The 18,551-nt window shown below is 38.4% G+C and overlaps 1 protein-coding gene across 2 annotated transcripts in view; it reads right to left on the minus strand.

Annotated features, from left to right (window-relative positions):
* Window positions 1-18,551, minus strand: part of RCAN2 (regulator of calcineurin 2) — a 37,298-nt gene that overhangs the window by 18,360 nt on the left and 387 nt on the right. Inside the window, exon 1 of one of the 2 annotated variants that reach the window (XM_026707619.2) lies at window positions 7,953-8,267. The exons of the other annotated variant lie outside the window; for it this stretch is intronic. Coding sequence (XP_026563404.2) covers window positions 7,953-8,039 — 87 coding nt within the window. The 5' untranslated portion in view covers window positions 8,040-8,267. Of the gene's footprint in view, window positions 1-7,952; window positions 8,268-18,551 lie in introns of those variants that run through there. 2 annotated transcript variants of the gene reach the window in all.

The raw sequence follows: 18,551 nt of genomic DNA on the forward strand, positions 1-18,551 counted from the left end.
ACAGCAGTTGACTTTTAATTGAAGCAAGAAAGTAGCAATAAGATTTAATTTATTTTTTTAAATATTAATCAAAATTATATAGCCACCCATCTAACCAAAAGCAGCTCTGGGTGCACACAACAATCAGGTAAAACAATAGTGTAAAAACTGCATATATCAAATGTAAAAATCTATATTAATATAAAAACCCAAAATAGAAACATGAGGCAATAAGAAAAGTAAAAATAGCCACCTCAACAATTGACGCATCTCAGCAAATCTCCAGCACCCTGGGAACTCCAGGCCTAATAACATAACCAGGTTTTGAGAGCTTTTTGGAATATCCAAAGAGATGGAATTAATATAATTTCAGAGGAAAGGATGTTCCATAAGGCGGCTGCCATGCCAGAGAAGGCACATCTCCTGAGACCCACCAAATATCAATCCTTGGCTGATGGAACCTGCAATGTGTCAGCTCAATGGATCAATCTCGTTATTTGCTGGAGCAAGTGTTCTTTGATTGAATAGGTAGTTCTCCTTTAGCAACCACAATTGGGACCAACTTAGTTATTATGGGATGTGATTGCTAAGTGTCTGTGCTTCCTTCAGCCATTATCTCCTTTAAAGGCCAGAAAAAATAGTAAATGTGAGGACTAGTCAGGGGTGGGATGCTACCAGTTCTGCCGGCAATACAGAAGCGGTAGCTCAGAAGAGCAGCAAACATAGAACCGGTTCTATGTCTGCTGCTGTTTTGGCCCACCCGCCCGCCCGGGCTCTTACCTGACCTTTATTTCCTGCTTTTTCAACCTCAACTGCTTTGTGCGGCACAACTGAGGTTGAAAAAGCAGGAAAAAAGGCGTTTCTCGAGTGTTCCACACCTGCGCATAGTGCTTATCAGCTGTCTAGGCAGCACAGCTTTAGTTTTATTTCACGCGTGCAAAGCGTGCATGTGCGCACAAAACATAATTACCAAACCAGTAGTAATGCTGGTTGAATCCCACCCCTGGGACAAGTCACAAAATTACTTTTTCATCACTGCAACAAGGCAGTCATTAAATGAGGACTACCTGTGGAAGACAATACATTAGCTTTGCTGGGTGTTTATTTTTTATTTATTTATTTATTTTTGTCAATTGCTTACAAGACAATAGGTATAAGTAAAAACATAGTTATGAATACATGGAGACATATAAGAAAAATAAAAGAAACAATAGGACTGGGACGGTAGGCACATTGGTGCGCTTATGCATGTCCCCTACAGACTTCTTAGGAAAGGGGTGAGGTCAATAGTAGACAGTCTAAGGTTAAAGTTTTTGGGATTTGGGGAAGAAACCACAGAGCCAGGTAGAGTATTCCAGACATTGACCCCTCTTTTGCTGAAGTTGTATTTCCTGCAATCAAGTTTGGTGCGATTAACCTTGAGTTTGTATCTATTGTTTGTTCTTGTGTTGTTATGGTTGAAGCTGAATTATTCATTGACAGGTAGGACATTGCAATGTATGATTTTATATATTAGATCGGACTGAAGGAAACGTATTTGTAGGTTTTCTAGGTCTAGAATTTCGAGTCTGGTGGCATAAGGTATTCTTCAACAAGTAGAGGCGGGGAGAACTCTTCTTGTGAAATATTTCTGGACTTTCTCAACTGTGTTAATATCAGATACCTGATATGGGTTCCAGACTGATGAGATGTATTCATGTATTGGTCTAGTAAGTGTTTTGTATGCTCTACATTACCAGAGAAAAAGCTACGTAAGATTAGGTTAACAACTCTTTAAAGCCTTTTTGGCTATGTAGTTACAGTAGGCTCTAGCACTTAGGTCATTAGAGATGAGTACTCCAAGATCCTTGACAGAGTTTGGATCATCAACAAGGTCTTGACTATTCAGTTTGTATTTTATTTTCTGATTTTTTTTGCCAATATGTAAGACATATTTGTTGAGATTTGAAGTTGCCATTTGCTTGACCATTCTGATACATAGTCAAGGTCTTTTTGAAGGGTAACAGTATTGTCTGTGGTGTTGAATAGCTTTACAACATCAGCGAAGAGAACGCAGTTGCTCTTGATATCATCACAGAGGTCATTTATGTAGAGTATGAAAAGAGTTGGTTCTAGAACACTGCCTTGGAGGACACCACTGTTGACAAGTACAGGATTTCATAGGACGCTCCCAATTTTGACCATTTGTTGCCTGTTTGACAGGAATGCTTCTATCCAGTTATGCAGGTGTCCAGAGATACCATAAGATTTTAGTTTTAGGAGCAGTTTGTTGTGTACCACTGAATCAAAGGCTTTACAGAAGTCTATGTAGATTGCATCTATTGCTTTGCCCTGATTGAGTTGTGTAGTCCATATGTTTTTGCAGTGTAAGAGTTGCAGAATACATGATAGTTTTTTTCCTGAAACCAAATTGTTTATTAGAGAGTAGGTTGTTTGTTTCTAACTGGAGGATGATAGATTGATTAATAATTGATTTCATGACTTTACAGGTGACGCAGCATAAAGAGATTGGTCTGTAATTTTCAACTAGGCTGGGGTCTCCCTGTTTGAAGATGGGCATGACCGTGGCTTGTGACCATAGTTTTGGCAAGGACTGGTCCTGAAAGATTTTTCAAAGATTATGCTTAGAGGTTCAGCTATGGCAGTGGATAGCTTTTTAAAGAAGTAGGCACATATTCCGTCTGGTCCAATAGATAGAGATGGTTTTAGACTGCATAGTGCTTTTTCAACATTGTCTTCTGTAAAATTGATATGTATTAGATCATTGTAGTTATCCGTGGTTCAACTAGGAAATATTGGGCATGATCCATTGCTGTTTACAAATAGTGAGCCAAAGACTGTGTTAAAGAGGTTGGCTTTAATAGTGTCATCATTACAGTCTTTACCATTAGGTCCTTTCAGAGGTGGGATGAACCTTGAGTCTTTTAGTTTGTTGTTTACAAAATTGTAGAAAGCGCGGGTGGAATTGGTGCCTAGAAGTACCAATTCTGTACTGGGAGCAGGAAGCTAGACCAGAAAGATTATTCCATGCCAGTTTGGGCAATTTTGCTAGATTATAAAGCCTCATTCCTCTTCAGAGCTGAGAATGTGAAGTAAGACTTTGCTGATGACATAAGATCAGGGATGACCCTAGCAAGAGTCAGAATGGTGGACAAGACCAGGAATTGAAGACCCATTCCTTTCAGACATGCATTTAAAATATACAAAAAAGACAGGGCTTCAGTTTCCTGTTTGTGCTCACTACTCTGATGTCATTGACCATCCCTGAAGATATGATTACACTTTTGAAGTTTGTTGAAGTCGAATTATAAAATCCCTTCAAGACAAGGAACTGGAATTTGTAGCAGAAGACAGTAGCCATAACTTTGTCCATGGTGTTGGGAAAGTGTATAAAAGCAGATTGCCATGTTGATATGCTTGACCAAAGAATCCTCTCTATGGATTCCTGGAATGGGGCAATGAGTTCTTATTACAGGCCAGTGCATAGCATCAATAAGAAACACAAAATAATACCAAGAGAAGAACATGCAGGCCTCCTTGCTGGAAAGAGACTAAAATGTTCCAAATTTTCTTGTGAAATAGGCATGCTTCTCACCTGTAGCAAAAGAGAGAGGCATTTTTCACCCTTCCTTTTGTTTTCACTTTTAGTGGTCATCTAGCAATCACCCGCAGAATGAAGTTGCTGAGAAGAAAACATGCTGCTCCTCTCTTTAAAATCTCAGTTTAAGCTCAGGTGTTGGCTTTCAATCCAAGCAGACAAAGAATGATAAATGTTTGGGAAAGAAATGATCAATGGGAGGGGGAGGAAATAAGTCAGAAGTTTAGTATGAATTTTATACGCTATAAATCCATATTGCAACCTAGATGAGGAACCCTGTTTTAATCAGCACATGGAGATTAAGCATGAGGGAGGAAGGGAGGGATGAATTCCTTTGACACCTTTGTTTTCAGGAGAAACACATTCTAGAGCAAATTACACCATACTGCACACTTGAGGAATGGTGGGTTAGAGTGACAGTTTTATTAAAGCCAACCTTGACACAAGGAGAAGGCAAAGCCTAACAGCCGTGCCATCAGTACTGGAGAGATGCTTGGTCACCTTGCCTCAGAGACAAAGCTGCTGAGTGGAAGCAGAATTTGTCTGTGGAAAGCAAGATCAAATCAAATCAAATCAGCAAGGTCAAATCAAATATTTATTATGGTCAAAGACCAGCATAAGGAAGCATAATACAATCAATTAAATATACCAGATTAAAAATAGTAATTATAAAAAGCTAAAAGATTCTTGATTTTGTTATATATATATATATTTTTTCTGAGGTTCTCGGGTATTTGTATATGGATCTTTGGTTGTTGGGTTTTCTCGCGTAAGATTGAAGTATCTAGGCAACGTTTGATGAAGTCTCATTCATCATCTTCAGGCTTCTGTCTTCGGCTCTTGCTTCTCACTCAGAAGCCTGAAGATGATGAATGAGACTTCATCAAACGTTGCCCTAGATACTCGAATCTTACGCGAGAAAACCCGAACAACCAAAGATCCACACACACACACACACACACACATATATATATATATATATATATATATACACACACACACTTCTATTTTATATCTTTTGGCTTTTTATATTTATTGTTTAGATTCTGATGTTTTTTCCTATGCTTTTTGATTGGCTGCAACCCACCCTTTAATGCTGCTGGTCTTTGACCACAATAAAGATTTGATTTGAAAGAAAAAAAGTAGAAAGGTAAAAATCAAAGACAGCAAGAAATAAAACCATAATATTGATGTAGCACTCTACCTTATGACCTGCTCTCAAGTCAGTTGCTCTGGTTCCATGATTGTATAGTTTCTCGTGATTTGTGCCATTATATTCAATGTGAGCACAATTGAGGAATTTTGCTGGTTCAGACAATAGGCCTATTCTAGTTCCAGGAAATCCACAACTAAGTCATGAGGGCAATATAATTCTTCTTCTGGAGGGTACTGGCATTCAATCTACATCAAATGCATTGTAGTTCTTTCATTTGCTTTGATGTATTTTATGTCAGTGTTCTAGAAATGTATAGTACAAGTTATTTTTTTACTGTAACTGGTACACTAATATTTTGTAAATTTGTCTATAGAAGTACCAGTACAAATCCATTGAATTTAGTAATATTCATAAATTATGTTAGGCATATATTTTATTATAAATATGATATGGCTAATGAATCATCCATTATTGTTACAGTCGCTTGCATGAGAACTTTGATAAACTGAGTGATTTTTTTCTTTAATCCATTTTAGATTTCCTTGGCAATAGGAGGAACAAAACAGATAATATAAATTAAACTAAATATCATTTCCCACTCTCTCTCCATCACTCTTCCACTGGGTGAATGGATGGATGGATGGAAGGAAGGATAGATGGAAATGGATGGATGGACAGATGGATGAATGGATGGATAGATAGATAGATAGATAGATAGATAGATAATAGTTATGCTGCTAACAAAGAAAATTGAAATTGTAAAATAGAAGCAGTATAGCCTCATTGCCAATATCTAAACGGTTTATCAGTATAACTTGTGAAAAAAACTATTTTTTAAAAGAAAGAGAGAGAGAGAAAGGTGGAGAGATCACCTGTTGCATTTGTTCAAGATTTTGCCCATTGGGGTGGGTGTGGGGAGGTGTTCAGCAACATGCCCATTAACTTGACTATGTAAAATAGTACTGGTAGTGGCTTCTCCTTCCTTTCCTAACAACTGCCCTCCCAAATGCAGATATGGGTCGCCGCTGCCTCTTCTCAACCCTGTTGTTGCCCTTTGCTCTACCTCCCTGCACAGGAGAATGAGCAAGCAGCCAAAGCAGTTGCCACTGCTGCTTCTAGATATTATATCTTATCTAGATCATTTCACAAATGGGAGGAGCAAAGGAGGTCTGTCCTCTGCTTCTCTAACAGGGGAGGTCAAAAGGGAAAAGCTATCAGTGGGCAAAAAATTCACTGCACAGGCCCAAGAGTACCACTAGCGCTCCGGATGAAAAGTAGAGAGGACTCTTTCTAATGGCAGCCTTTGAAGAATTTGGTAGCTTCCTGGCAATGGAGACTAAATTCCGTCTCTCCTTTTTCTTCCCCCTTCCCAATGTCTCCTGGTATTTTTGCTAAGAAAGTCTCCCCTAGTCCATGTGGACACCCCAAATGGTTCTCCTTGGAAATCATTGCTGCAGTTCTCTCTTTCCCTTGGGTGGATCTCTGCAACTTTTGTCCCTGAACCTATGCTTTGGAATGGATTTACAAGATCCAAACCCAGTTCTCCTGGCTATAAGCTACCAACAAACATTCCCAACATTTTCCAACTCTTTCTTTTTTTTCCTGTCTTCATTCATTCATCCTGTCTTCATTTATGTGGCATCAACTATATGAGTAACATTATAGCTGTTCACTCCTTCTCCTTGGTGGCTTGTTTTGAAAGAAGCCTGAATGGAGCAATTTTTGTGTGTGAGAGAACAAGAATTTAAGAAAAGGAGACTCATTTTCCACATATATAACAATGAGCACCCCCTGCCATCAGGAGGAAGTATTTCATTGAAAACTGCCAGAAAACTGAATCTGGTGATCATCCTCTTGCTTTTTCCTAGTCTGGCTATATTTGGAGTACCATTATATACTGCAGTGACTTTGACCATGGCTTTAGATTCTAGGTTTGTCTTAAAAGAAAAACGATAGTTAAATATTGATTGAGATGCTTCTCTTTGATTGAGATGCTTCTCTTTGATTGAGATACTGTTAAGTATTCCAATATATTTCTAGTATTTGATTACACTCTAATCTTTACATTATACAGACTACATCAAACTCTCAGATTGCATCAAACAGAAGATACTGCATGCATAACCCCCATCTCTCTCTCTCTCTCCCTCTCTCCTTCCCTCCATCCTGCCCCCCCCCTCTCTCTCTCTCTCACACACACACACACACACACACACACACACACACACACACACACACGTTCTTCTCCAACCCCCAAATGCAGAGAAAGAAATTCAGGAGCCCTGGAGAGTTTCATCTTATCACATGCTCCTAATGTGAATATAAAATACTAGCTGTTACTGTATTCAGAATTTTACTTGTTTTTTTAAAAAAACAAAAACAAACTGATAATATATTTCATCTATCCTCTGCCACAGAAACAATATAATTTACAGAAAATAAAATAATTTGCAGCAATGATTTTTGCCTGCTGCTTCAGAGCTTTCTTTTCCCTTATGTTGCTGTAGTGAGATGGACAGTTGCAATACATTGTGCTCTTTACAAATATCACTTAAAAGGAAAGCTTTTCTGACTAGGTACACCAATAGTTTTCACAATATTCTTCTTAATTTTTAAGATGTTTGGCAACTTTTTGGGGGAAAACCACTATTATTAATGTACACAACAAATCAAGATAAAATCAAAGTAATGCAGTTCAAGTTTTCAAAATTGTATGTAAAAAAGTAAAACTGTCCAACTTTGGCTGAAATAATCCTTTAACTCAGGTGAATCACTCACATTATCACCTATGCAGTGCAAAGTCACATATATTTTTTCAGTTAAATAATACATTCACATACAAACACCTGAAGGTCAACACAGCTTCAGCACAGTACTCAGAGAACATACATCCACATGCATTTACAATTTATTCCTTAATTTACTTTTAAAAGACAGGTCATTTGTGTAAGGCATCAGACTGAGAAAACTGAGAATTTACTATTTAATTAGGGTTTCATTTGTGATGCAACTCTTAGATTTATTAGATCACAAATCCATTTTAAAAACAAGATAAAGAAATAGCTCCCTAATCTTTTCATACAAGACTCCTAATATTCTGGTTGTTATGGTAATAATCATGACAATGTGATCTGCTTTTTTGCAGGACATCAAACGTTCTTGTCATCTTGCAAGTGTCCTTGTCAGAAATAGCTCTGCAGAATGAAAGCATGCACATACCTTAACATCTTGGTTGGTAAATACCTCTATATCCACTACACAGGCAACTAGAGAAGAGACATCACAGTCCATGTCATGGGCTGGCATCTCCTTCCTGACATAAATCAAGAGCTTAGGTAGCTCCAGAGTCAAGAAAATAAAAGAGCTTTTTTACTCCTAGCTGGTCAGGATGCTACTTCAAAACAGAAAGAGAGGAAGGAAGGGAGGGGGGAGGGAAGGAGGAAGGCACCAGCTTTTCTATTGTCCCTGGTCCCTGCCTAATTCAACCTCCAGCTAAATAAGCAAAGCCTAGCACTGGCCAAATCTATTTCTCATTGCAATGACATCACCACATAGACTGACATCAGCTCAGTTCCCCCCCCAACTCTTTGCTCTCTCTGCTGTATCATCTCTAGTGCAAGCAGGACATGATTATGTGTTTCATCTGAACCCAGACTAAATCAATTATGGCAAACCTAATCAGCACCTGAGTCATCATAGCTATGTCAGCCAAGTGATTTGTTGGCAAAAAATTAATTCTGTGTTTAAGTTTGCCTTGAGAATTAAAATTCAGCAGCCACATATTGTACAATAAATATCTTTCTTTTGGAAAAGGAGAAAGGAACAGCTAAATACTTGCTGCTTGTCCTGTCATGCTTAGCATTATAGTTACTGCTATTTTTGTCTGATAGAATTCATGTCCTTTAACAATTTAAAAAAAAAAGATCACATGGCCTCCATCACGGTGCTATCCTCCCTACTGGACATAAATCAGCACGAGTACCTGATACAATGATTCTCATAGAACAAGCTTTCCTGATTCTCATAGAACAAGCTTTCCCTTGAGGACAGAATGGAAGAGAGAGAGAGAGAAATGAGGTGTACAAATAAACATCTTCAAAAAGATGGTAAAGATCCTAACACTATGTTGGTAACCTGCACTGCCTTCATGGAGAATAAGGCCACATACATGTTGCACCAAGAGAAAAGCAAAGATTTTATAAGGAGGTATTCCTTAGATAAAGGCAATTGTCAACATGGCAATGGATTAGGAGGTGGCTATGCTGGACAATCTGAAACATATAGGTTGTCCACTAGGCATGTCTTCATTGCATTTTCAGACTGCATAGACCTTGGTGGCTCTTCCTCAGTGAATAAGGGGGGCTTTTTGAATATTAGAGACATAACAATGGGATGGACAGGCCACTGGATTGGTATACAGGGAATCTTTGACTTACAATCACAATTGAGCCCCAAATTACTATTGCTAAGCGAGACAGTTAAGCAAATTTTGCCCCATTTTTATGACCTTTTGTAGGAAGAATTGGCTCGAGTCTCCAGCTGGGAGAAACGAGGGTGCCACCAAATGAAGAGAGAAGCCAGATGCTTGAAAATAAGATTTTCTTTATTGGTGATCAGAAGCAACTCCAGCAATAATCAGTTCTAGGATAGCTGACAAAACAGGCTGGTGAGTGGATGGGTTTTCATATGGTTTTAGGGCTTTATGATTTAAACACCCAGGTCCCTTGTATGCACTTTAATCTGTGCTTGAGTGTTAGTATTCTAATTATAGTTGACTGACTCCCATTGTGTCTGAGAGATCATGTCCTGTCCTTGAGGCTGTGTGGGGAAGTGCAAACTTAAGTGTCATTGTTTTTGTATCCTTAATCTGCTCAGTTTTGGCTCCTTGCAAAAGCTGTAGCCGGCAGCACTTATGAATGGAACTGTCTGGATCCTGAATATGAATTCACATGGAGCATTCTGCCTTTGAATACAAATGTATCTCATTCACAGGCACTCAGCTTGTTGTGAAAAGCTGTTTCAGGCTATTTCCCTGTTTGCGAGAGGATGAGAATTAGCTTTTATTTCAGAGGAGCTTTCTTCCTATTGTGGGGAAACTGCTCCCCAGGTGATTTTCCTTTTTGGGGAGGTGAGGCTCCTTACACTTTCTTATCACAGTTGTTAAGTGAATCACTGGAACTGTTAAGTCAGTAACACGGTTGTTATTTAAATGACTCTTGCTTCCCCATATATGTTGCTTGTTAGGAAAGGGGATCACATGACCCCAGGACATCATCATCATCATCATCATTTCTCTTTTATTCATGGTTTGAAACTCAGGAAACTCAGTCAACTGAACATTTAAAAATGTATCACAAATATCATTGACTAGCGCTGATGGTTGATATGGGTTGCTGCTGCCAGCATCCTAGGTATCAACCAAGTATCTTCTTAAGATGTATGATGTTCCAAGTAGCGCAGTTTTTTGCAGTTCCACTGGTGTTATTGTAGGAACCTGCAAATTCTTGATGTATTTTTTTTAATTCTTGGACATAGTACCAAGTACTCCGATGACAATGGGTATTACTGTTACATGTTTCATCCATAATCACGTAATTTTGATGGGCAGGTCATGATATTTTGTGATTTTTTTCCAGTTCTTTTTCTTTGACTCTGGCATCTTCTGGTACAGCGATATCAATAAATTATATGTTTCGGTTTTTGACAACTATAATATCTGGCAGGGTTGTGTTCCAAATGACAATCCCATCTGTATTTGAAAGTCCTACAAGATCTTTACCTTCTCATTTTTGACAACTATCATCATCCTCATCCTAATTTTAATCTTCAATTTGATTCACAGTCTGGGACTGGTAAAACTTTAAAAAGTTCAAGTCCTAACCAAGGACCTAAGAGTTGTTAAGGTAACATCTGAGTATACAGACAGTTCCAAGTAAGGTGGTTTTTACAAAGTCAGAATATTCAGGTCTGATAAGTTCAAAATTTCTATGTATCTAGGCAACCCTTTGGGTATTGTTCCAAGGGCTCCTATTACTATTGGTACAACCATTGATTTCATCCTCCACAATCACTTAGCTTCAATCTGCAGATTGCAGTATTTCGTTATTGTTTCTAGTTGTTTTTCTTCAATTCATGCATCACTTGATATTGGAATATCAGTGAACCAGACTTTTTCCCCCGCAATAGTGATTATTATTATTGTTGTTGTCATTACAGTAGCCAGGAGACCACAATGCAATTGCAGAATTGCTGGCTGAGGAACTCTGGGAGCTGAAGTCCATAAGTCTTAAAGTTGCCAAGGTTGGAGACCACTGTGTTAGAGGACACACTTGTTTGCTTTCCAAGGTATACTACAGGAGTGCAAATTGGCTTCGCACCAAAGATGAGTGGCCCTTCCTCCCAAGGCCTGCTCACTTCCCACCCCACAGCACCCAGCTCACAAGTTGGTACTGTTGGGTATATGGATACACCAACCAGGTTTGGGTTGAATAAATATGTAAACCTAGGATTAAGTGTCTATGTAGCTTTAAGCACAAGAAACTGCAATGTCATTGTGGGTGCGGTTGCAGGCAGTAATAAAGGTAGGAAGGGAAACGTAATAGACCCGGCTTCTGGATGCACCTGGTTCTGTTCCTGGTCTGCTGCCTGCTGGAACGTCTATCTGCTTGCTTTTGGAGGCTACTGTGCCAGATACCATTTCAACTGAACACAAAGACTGTTTGCTTGGTGAGCTGAAGATTCAGCGTTGTCTTTGAGAGAAAGGTATCGGGAGGAGAAGATTTACAAGCAGATAAGGACATTGTATTTACTGTTAATGGACTTGATAACTGGATGGATATACTGGATAATGATATATGGACTGAATGACACTTCTTAATCTCTGTGTGAATTAAATAACTATTTTAAAACTACAAACAGTGTTTTTGTCTCCAGTGTGTGTATACTCTTGGGCCCACTCTCTCTCTCATTTGCCTGCCTGGCTTGACTGCTGCTGCATACTCTGCTTGGGGGTTTATCCCCAAAACACTAACATTGGTTATGGGCCCAGCAGTGAGCACAGTCTAACTAACCAGGATATAGCAGTGAGAGCTGGTGGGAGTTGCACATTACTGTAAATACAAACTGTTTGTTAAATAGTTATTTTTCACAAGAGCAATGGCACAAGTAAATTTGCCAAGTCTGTCCATGATAGCCAGACTAGATGGAACAAACTATGTTTCATGGTCAATGAAATGTAGTTTACTTCTACGAAGAGAAGGTTTGTGGAACATAATAACAAACCCACCAGATGTATCTAATTTAAATCCAAATGATGAAGAGGATTATAAACTGATACAGGATTATGAACGAAAGAATGAACAGGCTTTGTGCATCATAGGTCTCACTCTGTCTGATCAGCAACTCATTCATATCCGTGGAGTGGAAAATGCTGCAGACTGCTGGGAGAATCTCAAAAAGATTTATGTTCGAGACAGTGTAGGAGCTCATATCAATCTTACACGGAAGCTGTTTAGAACACATCTTGAGAGGAATGGAGACATGCTAACTCATTTAAACTGTATGAAAAGCATTTTTCAAGAATTGCAAGAAAAAGAGCTTATTTTTAATGAGTTGCAACAAGTATACATCATATTGTCTTCTTTGGATCGAAGCTATGATGATTTTGTGACTGCATTAGAGGTATTGCCAAAAGACAGTTTATCAGTAACTGAGATTACCGGCAGGCTATTAGAAGAAGCCAGAAGAAGGTTTGAACGTGACCAGCTGAGAGAAGATAAGCCTAATAAAGAAGAGAAATGATCTTCAAGGCTGGAAAGAAACCAGCTGTGTAAAGTAAAGCACCCGGAAGAAGAGAATTTATCTTCGACGGCATACACAATTAAAAGGTGTTTTAATTGTGGAGGCAGAGGACATTTGGCAAGATTCTGCAGAAAAGGAAAAAGCCAGAATGTAAAGAAGCCAAAGAAATCCTTTGAACTGGCCATGTTTGGCAATTGTGATATGAAGAATGATTTATGGGTGGTGGACAGTGGAGCATCCCACTGCATCACGAGAGATAAGAAAAAGTTTATAAAAATGTCTACAAGCTCTCAGCATATATCACTCGCTAACGGTTGGCATCTCAAGGCCAAGGGTGAAGGTATTGCATATTGTCCATGTTTAAACCAGAATATAAACATGTTATATGTACCACAGTTAAAAATGAACTTACTTTCTGTAAGAGAATTAGATAAACTAGGATATGTGGTTACATTTAAGAATAATAAGTGCATACTGGAAAGGGATAACAAAAAGGTAACTGCAGCTTTAAATGGAGCATTGTATGTCTTACATGATAGTAAGAAAGGGGAGGCACAAACTGTATTTAATAATATCAAGCCTCATGATGAATGTATCCATTTATTGCATAGGCGTTTGGGGCATGTAAATTTTAAAATGCTAAAACGTACAGTAGAGTTATCTGAAGGGATAAGGTTAAAACCCTGTGATAAGTATTTGCGTTGTAATGTCTGTTGTGAAGATAAGAGTAAAACAATGCCTGCAAATAGGCTAAATGGTTTCAAAACTACAGAACCTTTAGAAGTAGTATTTGCAGACATTATTGGTCCAAAGAAACCCAGTATGGGGGGTGCTCGATATATACTGAGCATTATGGACCATTACTCTAGATATGGGTTTTGCTACCTAATGAAAAGCAAAACTGAAACATATCAACATTTCTTCAATTGGTTAAGGTTTGCTGAAAGAAAAACCAAACGGCAAATTATAACCCTGGTGACAGATAATGGCATGGAATTTGTTAATAGCAAATTCCAGAATAGGTTAAAGGCAGCTGGAATAGCTCATAAGACATCTGCACCATACAGACCACAGCACAATGCATATGTTGAAAGGCGAGGCCAAACATTGCAGGCAATGACCCGTACTATGTTAACTGATTCTGGGTTACCTGATTCTTTGTGGGGGGAGGCCACAATGTGTGCTAATCATTTATTAAATAATGTGGTTAACTCAACTACTGGTGAAATACCATTCACCATGTGGCATGGCAGGAAGCCTGATCTGAGTTACCTGCACACATTTGGTGCACCAGCATGGGTGCATATCCCTACACAACTCAGGCGTAAAGGGCAACACAGAGCTAAACAATTTTTCTTTGTTGGTTATCAAGCTAACCATAGGGCATATAGATTTTGGGAGAAAGGCACATCTAAGGTGTTATGTAGTGCTAATGCCCAATTTCTAGAGCACGTAGGATGGGATAAGTTAGAACAGGATAACAATAACGAGGTGATTATTGAATCATACAGAAATCCCATTAAGTATCCCTGTAACTTTAAAAATAATGTAAAGAAAGAAGTACAGGAAGAAGTACAGGAAGAAGTACAGCCCCTAGAGGAAGAAATAGCTGAAGATGAGGAACAGGTAGTAACTCAACCAAGCCCAGTAATACCCAGAAGGACTACACGTATTTCTAGACCGCCTGATAGATACCAGGCTAATACAGTGTGCCAGGAAAATAGAATCCCAAGTACTGTGGATGAGATTAGAAGATATCCTTCTAAAGAGAAAGAAAATTGGTATGCAGCAATCAATAAAGAATTGAAGTCTCTGAAGGATATGAAAGTGTATGAAAACGTGAGATTACCTAGTAATGAAAAACCCATTGGCTGCAAATGGATTTTTAAAATAAAGACTGATAAGGATGGAAACTCAATCCATAAGGCAAGGTTAGTAGCCCAAGGCTTTAGACAAAGTGCAAAAGACTATGATGAAGTATTTGCACCTAGTCTGAAAGCAGCAACTTTAAGGGCAGCATTAGTGTGGGCAGCAAGCAAGCAATATATAGTTAACCATTTTGATGTGGAAACTGCTTACTTGCACGCTCCACTAAGACATACTGTGTATATGAAAAGGCCTAATGGATTTAAAGGAGACAATAATAATGATTGTTGGTTATTAAAGAAGAGCCTCTATGGTCTTAAACAATCGGGCTATGAATGGAACCAGTATATTGTAAAGGAACTGACCAATATAGGGTTTAAAGCTGGTTTAGCTGACCCATGTCTATTTAAGAGAGAAAAGAATGGGGAGATATCATTATTATTGTTGTTTATGATGATATTGCTCTGATAACTAAAACTAATGATGAAGCAAATGAAATAATAACATCATTAGCCAAGAAAATAAAAATCAAGCAATTAGGGGAGATAAAGAGATATCTAGGATTGAATATACTGAAAACACAGAAAGGTTTTAGGATATCTCAGGAAGATAAGATATCTAAATTGCTAATAGATTATAAGATGGAACTTTGTAAGCCTGCAAAGACTCCAATGAGTCAGGATATTTGCAAAATGGATACACAAAGTCCCAAATGTGATAAGGAACTGTATCAATCTTTCATTGGTAGCTTATCATATATTAGCAATTGGTCAAGGCCAGATATTGCTTTTAGTATTAATCAGCTGGCACGACACATTAATGATCCGCTTCAATGTCACTGGATAGCATTGAGAAGAATCTTAAGGTATCTTAAAGGTACATTACACCATGCACTGTATTTAGAACCAAAAGGTGATCTCATATTGAGTGCTTATGCAGATGCTAGTTTTGCAGCAGAAAGAGATACTAGAAAGTCGACTTCAGGAACAGCCATAATGCTGGGTAAGACGTTAATAGGCTGGAAGTCAATAAGGCAACAGCATATAAGTTTGTCTACTATGGAGGCAGAATTCTCCTGTTTATCTTTATTGTGTACTGAGTTAAGTATGTACAAACAAATGTTGAAGGATATGAGTATAACTGTAAATTACCCTGTAGTTGTACATGAAGATAATCAGGCAGCAATTCAAATGGCCACTAATATTGCAGTTAAAACGAGAAGTAAACATACAGATTTGAGGTATCTTAATGTAAGACAGTCTGTACAGAGTAAATTGATACAGCTGGAATACTGCATGTCGGAGGACAATGTAGCTGATCATTTTACTAAAGCCCAAGGTGCCATTAAGCATCTAGAGAGTTGTGAAAAATATGGGTTTAGAATGTAAAGGCATTACATATTTATATCACCCAAAAGGGGAGAATGTTGGGTATATGGATACACCAACCAGGTTTGGGTTGAATAAATATGTAAACCTAGGATTAAGTGTCTATGTAGCTTTAAGCACAAGAAACTGCAATGTCATTGTGGGTGCGGTTGCAGGCAGTAATAAAGGTAGGAAGGGAAACGTAATAGACCCGGCTTCTGGATGCACCTGGTTCTGTTCCTGGTCTGCTGCCTGCTGGAACGTCTATCTGCTTGCTTTTGGAGGCTACTGTGCCAGATACCATTTCAACTGAACACAAAGACTGTTTGCTTGGTGAGCTGAAGATTCAGCGTTGTCTTTGAGAGAAAGGTATCGGGAGGAGAAGATTTACAAGCAGATAAGGACATTGTATTTACTGTTAATGGACTTGATAACTGGATGGATATACTGGATAATGATATATGGACTGAATGACACTTCTTAATCTCTGTGTGAATTAAATAACTATTTTAAAACTACAAACAGTATTTTTGTCTCCAGTGTGTGTATACTCTTGGGCCCACTCTCTCTCTCATTTGCCTGCCTGGCTTGACTGCTGCTGCATACTCTGCTTGGGGGTTTATCCCCAAAACACTAACAGGTACCACAACCAGGAAGGTTCAGAGCTGTCAGGAATCTGACTGACTGCACAGAGCATCAGTTCATCTCTCCACTAAAGTGGTACCTATCTATCTACTTGCATAGAACATGCTTTCAAATTGTTAGGTGGACAAAAGCTGAGGCGAATGACAGGAGCTCACCCTACCATGCAGTGCTAGTATTCGAACCACTGGAGTAGAGACTATGAAGCCACCGAGCCACTGCGCCTCATATTCCAGGACATTGCAACCATCATAAATACACCCCAGCTGCCAAACATCTGAATTTTAATCATGTGAACTTAAGGATACTGCAACCCTTTTGTAAGTGTGAAAAATGATAAGACGGTTTGCTGTTGTAACTTCAAATGGTCACCAAACAAATGATTGTAGGCCAAAAACTACCTGTATAGAGGCTTGCTACCTCTACATTCACCTGATCCAGGTATATTTTAACAGGGTGTTATGGTACATTTCTAAGGATGCCACATTAAATGAATTGCTTAGGCATTGGCTGGCTGTATGTGTGTCTATATTCCTCCTAGATGGAGAAATATATCCAATATAAACATGTATTGGAAATGTAGCTGGAGAAGCATTATATGTCACTAACCCTAGCACAACAAATTAATAGAATTGTTTAATACATAAAAAACCTGAAAAACAACCGGCAACATATTTAACAACTCCAATAAATCAATCTGTAATCTTTACAAATATACTGTTATCCTACATGTTACTGATTTGTAGAGAGTTATTTCTTCATAGTTCTTCACCAATTAATACTTGCTGCAGATACCTGGAACTTCATTATTATTTTTCAGAAACACCAGAAAGATGTGTTTATTTAGAAATGGGCAAATATTTGATTGCAAATATTAGGGGATGCAAAACTCCTAGGTGCTGAATTTTGAAAAATTGTAACTGAACATAGTTTACAAAGTTCAGCTTTCTTATGGCTCAAAACTGTCATGCCTCTGTTGGAGTCTGACTCTGGGGAAGAGGAGGAACAGCCAACAGGGAGTGGGAGTGTGGCTCCAGAGGTGGTGGAGGAGGCTGGGGAAGGGCAGAAGCTGGCTGAGCAGTCAGAGGAGGATCCAGGCCCATCCCCTATCCATCCTAGGTCACGCAGGGAGGAGAGGATCAGGGAAAAGCGAGGTCTACTCAAGAGGAGATTACCATGATCCTTCTTGTGGCTTGCAGGTGGGAGCTATGTATATAAGTTTGCAACTGTGCAGTTAGAATTGCTGAAGTCAATTAGTGTTCACCTTGAAAGAGGCTTATCTTTGCTGGCGTTCTTCCCATGGACTTTTCTCGGTTATTTTCCTGGAGTTTATAATTAGTTATCTCGGCTTGCTTCAGAACTCTCATCAATGCAGTTTGTTTTGGTTTTCTGTTTGCCTCCTTATTTACTTTTGTGACTTTAAACTGTGCCTAATAAAACAGTGAACTTAAGTTGAAGGCTTTACCGGACTTTAATATATGTTTTGGGTTTGGGGTTATTTTGAGAGACTATGGGTCATCACAAAAACCTTTTGGTCAAATAAAGCCAATAGTCTTCTGTGCCTACATTTAAATGGCTGATTTTTTTTAAAAAACCCTCATGCTTTCATATTTAATGTTTACAGTATAGTTCTATGTTTAAGATCATATTCCAATTTAGCAATATCAATAGTTTTACTTCTATTCTTAGTACTATACTTTTCCAGTACTTGAAGTTTTAAGTTTTGGTCTCTGCTTAAATAGACATCCCCGAGCCAACCCATGTGATTACAGGATTTCAATCATAATCAACATTGAGGCAGTCTGTTTCCTGTCCTTGTTGCCATGTCTCTTCTCAGGTGGTCATCTCCATTTAGCATTGAATCCTAATAGAATCTCTCATTTCTATTCATATTTTTCTCTTCTTTTACAAGAATTTACATTGTTCTCTTCTTTTAGACAAAAGAGGTAATTTAGTTCAAGTATTTAGGTTTCCAATATATTAAATCAAATATTGATGATCATAAACCAGCATAACATATTAATATATCTTTTCTAGCCCACATAAGTACCTCTCTCTTTTGAGAAAGGAGATAGTCAAAACAAGAATGGGTAATTGTAAGATGAAGTGGAATCAAAATACAGAATTATATTTGCCGGGCTTG

The sequence above is a fragment of the Pseudonaja textilis genome, chromosome 1 (assembly GCF_049901715.1).
Source record: "Pseudonaja textilis isolate UNSWEBS1 chromosome 1, rPseTex1.2, whole genome shotgun sequence".
Classification (NCBI taxonomy): domain Eukaryota; kingdom Metazoa; phylum Chordata; class Lepidosauria; order Squamata; family Elapidae; genus Pseudonaja; species Pseudonaja textilis.